This window comes from Enhydra lutris, unplaced genomic scaffold (genome assembly GCF_002288905.1).
Source record: "Enhydra lutris kenyoni isolate GAN:26980312 unplaced genomic scaffold, ASM228890v2 scaffoldscaffold1, whole genome shotgun sequence".
Taxonomy (NCBI): Eukaryota; Metazoa; Chordata; class Mammalia; order Carnivora; family Mustelidae; genus Enhydra; species Enhydra lutris.
The window spans coordinates 8,908,687-8,922,561 of NW_019154085.1; the positions used below are offsets into that span (position 1 = coordinate 8,908,687).

The following is a 13,875-nucleotide window of genomic DNA, read 5'->3' on the forward strand; positions in this document are numbered from 1 at the left end:
GTGTGTGTGTGTGTGTGTGTGTGTGTGTGTGTGTGTGTGTGTGTGTGTGTAGGCAAACAAGTTATTTCTCATAGGGTCAATGAAATCGTATTAATCACTTAAAAGAACTTTTTGTTCTTAAGTATAATTTGATAGATTCAATGTTGGGATCATAATGTTGCTGTGCTCTCTTTATGATAAAGAAAATAGAAAATAAATGTGTTATTTTATAAAATAATAATGAAAATTACTACTCTTGCTATGGTAGTAGTAATTAACATTTACCAAACTCATTCTATGTTCCAGACATAATTATAAGCACCTTATGTTACTAACAAATTGTAATCCTTATAATAGCTCTATTACAGAAACTTATTATTCTCATTTTAATGATAAGGAAGTTGATATATACAGAGAGGTTCAATAACATAGCTAATAAATCACAGAGTTAGAATTTGAGCTCAGGCATTTTGGCTCCAAAGAAAATTAACTATTTATTTTCAAGGATCAAGAGTTTATCTTTGTCTTACCCCTAGGTATTCCTTGGTGAATAGTTTGTACATCTGGTTATAATTTTCAAATGCCCCTGAATGTGTTCCTTCCTTCTTTACTATACTACCACTTATGCTTTCCAGATAGTTTTTCATTTCTTTACTTTCTTAACATTTTTTGAGTGTTTTTTTAATTGATCCTCTAGTTATTTGTCCCCATTCTTGAAGAATTTGTTCATTAAAGGTAAGATGCCTGGGGTGCCTGAATGGCTCAGTCTGATGAATACCCAACTCTTGAACTTAGCTCAGGTCTTGATCTCAGGGTCATGAGTTTATGCCCTACATTGGGCTCCACACTGGATGAGGAACCTACTTAAAAAAAAAAAAAAAAAGAAAAAAAGAAAAAAAGATCCTTGGCAAATACACTTTGCAAAAATAACTAATAAGATAAATGTTTTCCACAGGAATAAAAATTTCAAATGTCAAAAAGACAACAGAATTATATGATAGATTCCCTGCACAAAAGATCTTAGTTTTAATTTGGATGATCTGTCTTGTGAAAAGGTACAATTATCTATATTTTGCTGTTGTGGATACTGTAATTGGTGGTGAAAGAACTTAGACAATTTGTATTATTCGCTAAACAATTCTGAACGCTCATCTAATTATGGGACTGAATTTCTGTAGTACTGGCTAGGCATCTACAATGTGAGGTCCATTCTGTAGATGTCTTGCTCTGTCTCACACAGTGTTCAAAATCATGAACAGGAGATCAGCTAACTGTTGAACGCTTCGGTCGCTCCACCAAATAAACAAATTTCTCCTTTTGATTGAGAATTATGTGGGGATTGACTCCAAATATTAGAAAGTATTATCTAATGAAATACCAGTTGGAGATAAGTAAATTAAGTTCACATACAGAGTGAAATACTATAACATCATTAAAAATGTGGTAAGTAAAAGTAATTATTTACTGGAGAGATCTGTAACTCGCTGTATATACCATCTTAGGTTTCGAATGACCAGCTGACTAGAAAGTGTTCAGAGCTGAACAGCATGCTTGAGACTGTTAGTATGGAAAATGCCAGAATTATTGCTGACCATCAAGCCATTCTGCAGGTATTCACTTAAAACTAGTCCATTTCTCATAGAATCACAAGAAAACTCCTTGGCTAAGAAATTAGGAAATGTGTATGACCAATTGGATAAATAAAATATTTTAACAGTTCTAAGAAATTTACTGAATTACTTTATTTTTTATTAGTGGTTTTCAGTTTTCATCAGAGAGATCATTTAGCCTTATGCTCAGTCCTTTCTTGACGGTTTCTTCTCAAATACCATTATTTTAAGAAAAGTGATTACCGGGGAGGAGTCAAGATGGCGGAGAAGTAGCAGCTGAGACTACTTCAGGTAGCGGGAGATCAGCTAGATAGCTTATCTAAAGATTGCAAACACCTACAAATCCAACGGGAGATCGAAGAGAAGAAGAACAGCAACTCTAGAAACAGAAAATCAACCACTTTCTGAAAGGTAGGACGGGCGGAGAAGTGAATCCAAAGCGACGGGAAGATAGACCGCGGGGGGAGGGGCCGGCTCCCGGCAAGCGGCGGAGCAACGGAGCATAAAATCGGGACTTTTAAAAGTCTGTTCCGCTGAGGGACATCGCTCCAGAGGCTAAACCGGGGTGAAGCCCACGCGGGGTCAGCGCGGCCTCAGGTCCCGCAGGGTCACAGAAGGATCGGGGGCGTCTGAGTGTCGCAGAGCTTACAGGTATTAGAACGGGGAAGCCGGCTACAGGACAGAGCCGAGGAGTGACTCTCAGCTCGGGGTTACCTTGAACCGGTCGCAGGCTCGGTCAGCTCGGAGCGCGGCCGGAGGCAGGGTGACGGGAGTCATTGGGCGCTGTTCTCTGAGGGTGCACTGAGGGGTGGGGCCCCGGGCTCTCGGCTCCTCCGGGCCGGACACCGGGAGGCCGCCATCTTCATTCCCGCCCTCCGGAACTCTACGGAAAGCGCTCAGGGAACAAAAGCTCCTGAAAGCAAACCCGAGCGGATTACTCAGCCCGGCCCCGGGTAAGGGCGGTGCAACTCCGCCCGGGGCAAAGACACTTGAGAATCACTACAACAGGCCCCTCCCCCAGAAGATCAACAAGAAGCCCAGCCAGGACCAAGTTCAACTACCAAGGAGTGCAGTTTCAATACCAAGGAGAGCAGCGGAATTCCAGAGGAGGAGAAAGCAAAGCACGGAACTCATGGCTTTCTCCCCATGATTCTTTAGCCTTGCAGTTAATTTAATTTTTTTTTTTCTTTTTCAATTTTTTTTCTCTTCTTCTGCTAAAATTTTTTAACTTTTACTGTTTTCTTTTTTAATGTTTTTTAAATAGTTTATCTAATATATATATATATTTTTTTCCTTTTTATATTTTTTCTTTATCGGTTTTCTTTTTTTAATTGTTTCTTTTTTTTTTTTTTTCTTTCTGAACCTCTTTTTATCCCCTTTCTCCCCCCTCACAATTTGGGATCTCTTCTGATTTGGCTAAAGCATATTTTCCTGGGGTTGTTGCCACCCTTTTAGTATTTTACTTGCTCCTTCATATACTCTTATCTGGATAAAATGACAAGGCGGAAAAATTCACCACAAAAAAAAGAACAAGAAGCAGTACCAAAGGCTAGGGATCTAATCAATACAGACATTGGTAATATGTCAGATATAGAGTTCAGAATGACGATTCTCAAGGTTCTAGCCGGGCTCGAAAAAGGCATGGAAGATATTAAAGCAACCCTCTTGGGAGATATAAAAGCCCTTTCTGGAGAAATAAAAGAACTAAAATCTAACCAAGTTGAAATCAAAAAAGCTATTAATGAGGTGCAATCAAAAATGGAGGCTCTCACTGCTAGGATAAATGAGGCAGAAGAAAGAATTAGCGATATAGAAGACCAAATGACAGAATAAAGAAGCTGAGCAAAAGAGGGACAAACAGCTACTGGACCACGAGGGAAGAATTCGAGAGATAAGTGACACCGTAAGATGAAACAACATTAGAATAATTGGGAATCCAGAAGAAGAGGAAACAGAGAGGGGAGCAGAAGGTATATTGGAGAGAATTATTGGAGAGAATTTCCCCAATACGGCAAAGGGAACAAGCATCAAAATACAGGAGGTTCAGAGAACCCCCCTCAAAATCAATAAGAATAGGTCCACACCCCGTCACCTAATAGTAAAATTTACAAGTCTTAGTGACAAAGAGAAGATCCTGAAAGCAGCCCGGGAAAAGAAGTCTGTAACATACAATGGTAAAAATATTAGATTGGCAGCTGACTTATCCACAGAGACCTGGCAGGCCAGAAAGAGCTGGCATGATATATTCAGAGCACTAAACGAGAAAAACATGCAGCCAAGAATACTATATCCAGCTAGGCTATCATTGAAAATAGGAGGAGAGATTAAAAGCTTCCAGGACAAACAAAAACTGAAAGAATTTGCAAATACCAAACCAGCTCTACAGGAAATATTGAAAGGGGTCCTCTAAGCAAAGAGAGACCCTAAAAGTAGTAGATCAGAAAGGAACAGACACAATATACAATAACAGTCACCTTACAGGCAATACAATGGCACTAAATTCATATCTCTCAATAGTTACCCTGAATGTTAATGGGCTAAATGCCCCAATCAAAAGACACAGGGTATCGGAATGGATAAAAAAGCAAAACCCATCTATATGTTGCCTACAAGAAACTCATCTTAAACCCGAAGACACATCCAGGTTTAAAGTGAGGGGGTGGAAAAGAATTTACCATGCTAATGGACATCAGAAGAAAGCAGGAGTGGCAATCCTTAGATCAATTAGATTTTAAGCCAAAGACTATAATAAGAGATGAGGAAGGACACTATATCATACTCAAAGGAACTGTCCAACAAGAAGATCTAACAATTTTAAATATCTATGCCCCTAACGTGGGAGCAGCCAACTATATAAACCAATTAATAACAAAATCAAAGAAACACATCGACAATAATACAATAATAGTAGGGGATTTTAACACTCCCCTCACTGAAATGGACAGATCATGCAAGCAAAAGATCAACAAGGAAATAAAGGCCTTAAATGACACACTGGACCAGATGGACATCACAGATATATTCAGAACATTTCATCCCAAAGCAACAGAATACACATTCTTCTCTAGTGCACATGGAACATTCTCCAGAATAGATCACATTCTGGGTCCTAAATCAGGTCTCAACCGTTATCAAAAGATTGGGATCATTCCCTGCATATTTTCAGACCACAATGCTCTGAAGCTAGAACTCAATCACAAGAGGAAATTTGGAAAGAACCCAAATACATGGAGACTAAACATCATCCTTCTAAAGAATGAATGGGTCAACCAGGAAATTAAAGAAGAATTGAAAAAATTCATGGAAACAAATGATAATGAAAACACAACGGTTCAGAATCTGTGGGACACAACAAAGGCAGTCCTGAGAGGAAAATATATAGCCGTACAAGCCTTTCTCAAGAAACAAGAAAGGTCTCAGGTACACAACCTAACCCTACACCTAAAGGAGCTGGAGAAAGAACAAGAAAGAAACCCTAAACCCAGCAGGAGAAGAGAAATCATAAAGATCAGAGCAGAAATCAATGAAATAGAAACCAAAAAAACAATAGAACAAATCAACGAAACTAGGAGCTGGTTCTTTGAAAGAATTAATAAGATTGATAAACCCCTGGCCAGACTAATCAAAAAGAAAAGAGAAAGGACCCAAATAAATAAAATCATGAATGAAAGAGGAGAGATCACAACGAACACCAAAGAAATACAGACAATTATAAGAACATACTATGAGCAACTCTACGCCAACAAATTTGACAATCTGGAAGAAATGGATGCATTCCTAGAGACCTATAAACTACCACAACTGAACCAGGAAGAAATAGAAAGCCTCAACAGACCCATAACCAGTAAGGAGATTGAAACAGTCATCAAAAATCACCAAACAAACAAAAGCCCAGGGCCAGATGGCTTCCCGGGGGAATTCTACCAAACATTTAAAGAAGAATTAATTCCTATTCTCCTGAAACTGTTCCAAAAAATAGAAATAGAAGGAAAACTTCCAAACTCATTTTATGAGGCCAGCATCACCTTGATCCCAAAACCAGACAAGGATCCCATCAAAAAACAGAACTACAGACCAATATCCTTGATGAACACAGATGCAAAAATTCTCGCCAAAATACTAGCCAATAGGATTCAACAGTACATTAAAAGGATTATTCACCACGACCAAGTGGGATTTATTCCAGGGCTGCAAGGTTGGTTCAACATCCGCAAATCAATCAATGTGATACAACACATTAATAAAAGAAAGAACAAGAACCATATGATACTCTCCATAGATGCTGAAAAAGCATTTGACAAAGTACAGCATCCCTTCCTGATCAAAACTCTTCAAAGTGTAGGGATAGAGGGCACATACCTCAATATTATCAAAGCCATCTATGAAAAACCCACCGCAAATATCATTCTCAATGGAGAAAAACTGAAAGCTTTTCCGCTAAGGTCAGGAACACGGCAGGGATATCCGTTATCACCACTGCTATTCAACATAGTACTAGAAGTCCTAGCCTCAGCAATCAGACAACAAAAGGAAATTAAAGGCATCCAAATCGGCAAAGAAGAAGTCAAACTATCACTCTTCACAGATGATATGATACTATATGTAGAAAACCCAAAAGACTCCACTCTAAAACTGCTAGAACTTGTACAGGAATTCAGTAAAGTGTCAGGATATAAAATCAATGCACAGAAATCAGTTGCATTTCTCTACACCAACAACAAGACAGAAGAAAGAGAAATTAAGGGGTCAATCCCATTTACAATTGCACCCAAAACTATAAGATACCTAGGAATAAACCTAACCAAAGAGGCTAAGGTCTATACCCAGAAAACTATAAAGTACTCATGAAAGAAATTGAGGAAGACACAAAGAAATGGAAAGATGTTCCATGCTCCTGGATTGGAAGAATAAATATTGTGAAAATGTCTATGCTACCTAAAGCAATCTACACATTTAATGCAATTCCTATCAAAGTACCATCCATTTTTTTCAAAGAAATGGAACAAATAATCCTAAAATTTATATGGAACCAGAAAAGACCTCGAAAAGCCAAAGCAATATTGAAAAAGAAAGCCAAAGTTGGTGGCATCACAATTCCGGACTTCAAGCTCTATTACAAAGCTGTCATCATCAAGACAGTATGGTACTGGCACAAAAACAGACACATAGATCAATGGAACAGAATAGAGAGCCCAGAAATAGACCCTCAACTCTATGGTCAACTAATCTTCGACAAAGCAGGAAAGAATGTCCAATGGAAAAAAGACAGCCTCTTCAATAAATGGTGTTGGGAACATTGGACAGCCACATGCAGAAAAATGAAATTGGATCATTTCCTTACACCACACACGAAAATAGACTCAAAATGGATAAAAGACCTCAATGTGAGAAAGGAATCCATCAAAATCCTTGAGGAGAACACAGGCAGCAACCTCTTCAACCTCAGCCGCAGCAACATCTTCCTAGGAACATCGCCAAAGGCAAGAGAAGCAAGGGCAAAAATGAACTATTGGGATTTTATCAAGATCAAAAGCTTTTGCACAGCAAAGGAAACAGTTAACAAAACCAAAAGACAACTGACAGAATGGGAGAAGGTATTTACAAATGACATATCAGATAAAGGACTAGTGTCCAAATTCTATAAAGAACTTAGCAAACTCAACACCCAAAGAACAAATAATCCAATCAAGAAATGGGCAGAGGACATGAACAGACATTTCTGCAAAGAAGACATCCAGATGGCCAACAGACACATGAAAAAGTGCTCCATATCACTCGGCATCAGGGAAATACAAATCAAAACCACAATGAGATATCACCTCACACCAGTCAGAATGGCTAAAATTAACAAGTCAGGAAATGACAGATGCTGGCGAGGATGCGGAGAAAGGGGAACCCTCCTACAGTGTTAGTGGGAAAGCAAGCTGGTGCAACCACTCTGGAAAACAGCATGGAGGTTCCTCAAAAAGTTGAAAATAGAACTACCCTATGACCCAGCAATTGCACTGCTGGGTATCTACCCTAAAGATACAAACGTAGTGATCCGAAGGGGCAGGTGCACCCGAATGTTTATAGCAGCAATGTCTACAATAGCCAAACTATGGAAAGAACCTAGATGTCCATCAACAGACGAATGGATTAAGAAGATGTGGTATATATACACAATGGAATACTATGCAGCCATCAAAAGAAATGAAATCTTGCCATTTGCGACGACGTGGATGGAACTAGAGGGTATCATGCTTAGTGAAATAAGTCAATCAGAGAAAGACAACTATCATATGATCTCCCTGATATGAGGGAGAGGAGATGCAACATGGGGGGTTAAGGGGGTAGGAGAAGAGTAAATGAAACAAGATGGGATTGGGAGGGAGACAAACCATAAGTGACTCTTAATCTCACAAAACAAACTGAGGGTTGATGGGGGGAGGGGGGTTGGGAGAGGGGGGGTGGGGTTATGGACATTGGGGAGGGTATGTGCTATGGTGAGTGCTGTGAAGTGTGTAAACCTGGCGATTCACAGACCTGTACCCCTGGGGATAAAAATATATGTGTATAAAAAAAGAAAAAAAAAGTGATTACCTGGCCCAAATACTCAGCATTTCCTCAAACACCTGTGGTTTTCCCATTTTGCTTATGCTGTTTCCTCTCCTGAGAATGGTCTTTATTTCATCTTCAGCTATTTGAAATTCTATTCATTCTTTAAGACTCAAATTCATCAGGAAGCTTGATCACTCAAACCAGAACGGATGAGTTTTCTCTGTTAACTCCTACTCCTAGGACATTAAACAGACTTTCATAATAATAGTTCTCACTTTTTTGGGAGCATGCTTACTATATAGCAAGCCTTATACTAATGATTTTACATATATTACCTCCTTTAATTCTAGCAGCCAGTATGTAGAGGAATATTTATTATCCTCATCTTATAAATAAGGAAAATGAGGTTTAGGGAAGTAGATCAGCTTGTCTGAAGCCACATAGCTAAAGGGGTAGAGCTGGATTGAAACCAAGGTCTGACTCCAGAGTCCATGTTTTAATTTTTGCATTATTCTGCCTCTCTAGTTTGCACTGTGTAGCAGTGTATTTGCATGGCTCATTTCCTGGATAACACTGTGAGCTTCCTTCTTACACGTCTTTGCTATTTCCCATCATGCTTACCGCTGCACGCAGCGTAACACTAAGTAAAACCAGTGTTTACTCCGTGCAGGTACAGTACTAGGTCTAGAAGGGATTATAGTCATGAACAAAATAAAATCTCTACTTTCAGGGACTAACAATGTAGTAGAATAATGTGACGTATGGAAGTAATACTGTCACAAACACTTTTTAACTTCGGAATGTTACACAGATGGGATTTTATTTTCCAAAGGTGTGAAGGTTTGCTTTGCAGTCAAATATTGTTAAGATAAAAGTGTTTTAAAATACATGTACAGAAATAATTATTAATATGTACTATACTTGCAAAAGCTTTATAAATTGTAGGTAGAAGAGATGTGTCTAAAAATGTTATGTTTTGAGAAGTCCAAAATGGTAAGCCAGAGAAAATGAATTATGTAAAACAATTATAAACATATGTTGTTTTATTGTGCTTTGTAGATAATTGCATTTTTTACAACTTGAAGGTTTGTAGCAATCCTGCATCTAGCAGGTCTGCTGGTGCCATTTGTCAACAGCATTAGCTCATTTTGTGTCTCTTTGTCATATTTTGGTACTTCTCACAGCATTTCAAGTTTTTTCATTATTTTTGTTCTGGTGATCTGTGATCAGTAATCCTGGATATATTATTGTAATTGTTTTCAGATGCCAAACCATACCCATTTAAGATGGAAAACTTAAATATTTTGTGTGTTCTGGGTGCTTTGACTGGCTCTTCCTCATACCTCTCCCTCTTCTCAGACCTCCTATTTACTAAGACCCAGCAATATTGAGATTAAGCCAGTAGATAACCCCTCTGATGGTCTCTAAGTGCTCACGTGAAAGGAAGTGTTTTATGTCTATTACTATAAATCAAAAGCTAGAAATGATTAAGCTTAGTGAAGAAGGCATGTCAAAAGCCAAGATAGGCCTCTTGCACCAAACATTGAGCCAAGTTGTGAAGGCAAAAGAAAAGCTGTTAAAGGAAATTAAAAATGCTACTCCAGTGAACACATGAATGATAAGAAAGTGAAACAGCCTTATTGCGGATACGGAGAAAATTTTAGTGGTCTAGATAGAAGATCGATCCATCCTCAACATTCCCTTAGACCAAAGCCTAATCTAGAGCAAGACCCTAACTCCATGAAGGCTGAGAGAGGTGAGGAAGCTGTAGAAGAAGAGTTGGAAGCCAGCGGGGTAGTTCCTGAGGTTTAAGGACAGAAGCTGTCTCTGTAACATGTGAGTGCAAGGTGAAGCAAGTTCTCCAGAAGATCTAGAAGATCATCAATGAAGGTGGCTACGTTAAACAACAGATGCTGTTGGAAGAGGCCATTTAGGATTTTCATAACTAGAGAGGAGAAGTCAATGCCTGGCTTCAAAACAGGTTTTTGGTTTGTTTTTCTCCCACTCAGTGTCAGGGAAACTTTATCAAAGCTTCAGGGCCATGTGGCTCAGGCAGGAGGCTGACCTGTGGGTGAAGGAAAAGCTGACAGCAGGGCCTTCACTGACCATCCTCTTGGGGCACAGGTTGTTGGTGTGGCTGTGCTTCCTGAGCAATTGACCGCGTGGTCTTCAGGCAAGCACAACACTTGGAGCAGGCAATCTCGTCACAGTTGTATTTCTGGGTGAGCTAGAGGAGGGCAAGCCTTGATGATGTGATGATGCAGCCCCGCAGATAAAGCACCCAGCACAGGGTGAGCTCTTTCTGGATGTTGTAGTCTCAGAACGTGTGGCCATGGTCTGCTGTTTGCGGGCAAAAATCAGATACTGCTGGTCGCGGAATGCCCTCCTTGTCTTCAATTTTGGCTTTGACTTTTTTTTTTTTTTTTTTTAGAGCAGGGAAGGAGTGGAGGGAGAGCGAGAATCTTTTCTTTTCTTTCTTTCTTTCTTTTTTTTTTTTTTAAAGATTTTATTAGTGAGAGAGCAGGAACGAGGGAAGGAGCAGAGATAAAGGGAGAAGCAGAATCCCCGCTGAGCAGGGAGCCTGATCCTGGGACTCCAGGATCATGGCCTGAGCTAAAGGCAGACACTTAACCGACTGAGCCACCCAGGCATCGCGGAGAGAGAGAATCTTAAGCAGGCTTCACACTCAGCGCAGAGCCCCTGATACGGGGCTCAATCTCACGACCCTGAGATCATGATTTGTGTTGAAATCAAGAATCAGACACTTAACCAACTGAGTCATCAAGGCATCCCGTGGCTTTGACATTCTAAATGGTGTCATTGGGCACAATCTACAGGGTCAGAGTGAGGTTAAGGTTCTTCACAAAAAACTGCATCTGTGCATCTGCTGCTTGGCCCACTCACTGAAGAGAGAGCGCCATGCTGACTTTGGGCCTAATGTAGCTGGCGACTTTAAGTGGAAGCCAATGTTCCTTGACCATTCCAAAAATCCCAAGACCCTTAAGAATTATGCTAAATCTCCTCTACCTGCGCTTTATAAATGGAACAACAAAGCCTGGATGACAGCACATCTGGTATAACATGATTTACTGAAAATTTTAAGCCCACTGTTGAGACCTCCTGCTCAGAAAAAAAGATTCCTTTCAAAATATTGCACTCATTGACAATGTATTTGGTCACCCAAGAGCTCTGAAAGAGATGGGCAAGATTAATGTTTTCATGCCTGCTAATACAACATCTGTTCTTCAATCCATGAACCAAGGAGTAATTTCAATTTTCAAGTCTTATTATTTAAGAAATCTATTTCACAAAGTTATAGGTGCCATAGACAGCGATTACTCGGATGGATCTGGGCAAAGGAAATTGAAAACCTTTGGAAAGCCTTCACCATTCTCTATACCTTTAAGTACATTCGTGATTCATAGTAAGAGGCCAGAACATCAACACTTCCAGGAATTTTGAAGAACTGGATTTCAACCCTCATGGATGCCCTTAAGGAGTTCAGGACTTAAGTGGAAGAAGTACCTGCAGATATAATAGAAATAGTAAGAGAACTAGAATTAGAGGAGCTTGAAGATGTGACTGAATTGGTATAATCTCATGATAAAACCCGAATGAATGAGGAGCTGCTTTTTATGGATGAGCAAAGAAAGTGGATTCTTAACACTCCTGGTGAAGATGCTGTGATTGCTGAAATGACAACAGAGCATTTAGAATATCGTATAAGCTTAGTTGATAAAGCAACAGCAGGGTTTGAGAGGACTGACTCCCATTTTGAAGGAAGTTCTACTGTAGGTAAAATGCTGTCCAAACAGCATCACATGGTACAGAGAAATAGCTCCTGAAAGGGAGAGTCAGTGTGGCAAACTTTATTGTTTGTCTTATTTTGTCTTATTGTCTTATTTTAAGAAACTGCCACAACTACCCTAACCTTTAGCAAACACCACCCTTATAAGTCAGTAGCCATCGACACCAAGGCAAGACCCTTCACCAGCAAAAAGTTTACGACTCACTGAGAGTTCAGATGATGGTTAGCATTTTTTAGTAATAAACTGTTTTTAAATTACGTACATTGCTTTTTTAAAGACATAATGCTACTACACATTTAATAGACTATAACTTGTATATGCAGTGGGAAGCAAAAAATTATTTGCCTAGCATTATTGTACTATTCACTTTATTGTGGTGGCCTGGAAGTGAACCCACAATATCTCCTAGGTATTCCCATATAGTGCTTCTGTAACAGTAGCTGAGTGCAATTTCAAATATTTTCCAAAGAATTCACAGCAAATTATTAACATGATTGCCCCTGGAGAAGTGGGATTATTTTAAAGGGGGGTGGGGAGTGTAAGTGAAGAGATCTTTTCACTTTATACACGTTGATGTTCTTTTTTAAAAATATGTATCATATTAAAATTTTGAAGTACCAAAATATTCCTAGTAGAATTTTATATCTAAAAATATGTTCATGTTAAGAGTTTTATAAATTTTGCAGCAGGCTGGGTAAATAATGCATCTTCACTGTTGGCTGGTAGAGCTATAAAATGACAGAATTGTGGTCAGGTCAGAGTGGGGACAAAGAGAAAGCTGAACATTAAATTCTTTAAAAAGAGGTCTTATTTATATAAAAATTTATCTCTCATAAGCTAAGTCACTATCTTTGACCAGTCATTTTCAATGGTACCCTATTAAATGACTTCCTGGCATCTCAGCTTTTAATATTGCTTCCATAACTCAGGTAGAGAAGAAAATGATGACACAGACCTTTCAAGAACAAAACTTACTCCTGGATGCAGCCCATGCCAGTATCACTACGGAGCTAGAGACTGTTCAGAATGAGAAAATCCAACTCCAAACACATCTGTAAGTAAATTATAGGCAACTTCTTCTGTATCTTTTGTTCTCGCATTTGTATTTCTTTTTTTCTTTTACATTTTATTTTGCAGGCTCCTTGCTGAGCAGAGAGCCCGATGCGGGCCTCGATTCCAGGATCCTGGGATCATGACCTAAGCCGAAGGCAGAGGCTCTAAACCCACTGAGCCACCCAGGCGCCCCTCGCATTTGTATTTCTTGTCTTTAATGGAAACGTTTAATTCTGCATTTCTTGGACCAGACGCAAAGATAAAATAAAGACTTTGCCCTCAAGGAACTAGTTTTGTTAGAACATTTTGGCAACTGCTCTCAGCCACTATGTTCTGGGAGAACAGGGGTCTATTAAATAAAGAACTCTCAGCGCTCATGTCTCCTCGTTCTCTTCTTACAGGGACCATTTAATCCTCGAGCATAATCAGTGTATCCAGAAAGCACAGGATGCTGAGAGGAGGACAGCCTTGCAGAAGGAGCTGCTAGAAACAACAATTGCAAGACTGCGCGGTGAACTGGAAGCATCAATCCAGGAGAAGAAGTCTCTGCTGGAGGAGAAAGAAAGATTTCAGGGAGAGGTAGGTAGCAGCAGATTTATGTTACCTCCTGGTTGTGGTGGTGATCTTGTTTTAAAACTATTTTAAGTGCCAAAGATGAGAAATACAGCCCAGATGCAGTTAGTCTGAGTTGCCCATTAAAGAAATCTTTAGGTGGCTAATCTCTGTCCGGTAGCATGTGACGTAGACTGTGCCAAACAGCCCACCCTTGCACAGCATTAACTAGTGGCTCACACATCCTCATGGTAGCGAAGGCGTCAGATTTAAAAAGCTGATTTCCCCTGAAGGCGTGGGACAGTGGAGGTCAAGGGGGAACAGCTCTGTCT

The 13,875-nt window shown here is 39.6% G+C and overlaps 1 protein-coding gene across 1 annotated transcript in view; it reads left to right on the top strand.

The window, feature by feature from the left end:
• LOC111141613 (coiled-coil domain containing 150) overlaps nt 1-13,875 on the top strand; it is a 72,158-nt gene that overhangs the window by 12,912 nt on the left and 45,371 nt on the right. The window contains exons 6-8 of the mRNA XM_022494310.1: nt 1,482-1,589; nt 12,868-12,992; nt 13,393-13,570. Of these exons, the coding sequence (XP_022350018.1) occupies nt 1,482-1,589; nt 12,868-12,992; nt 13,393-13,570 (411 nt within the window). The remainder of the gene's footprint in view (nt 1-1,481; nt 1,590-12,867; nt 12,993-13,392; nt 13,571-13,875) is intronic.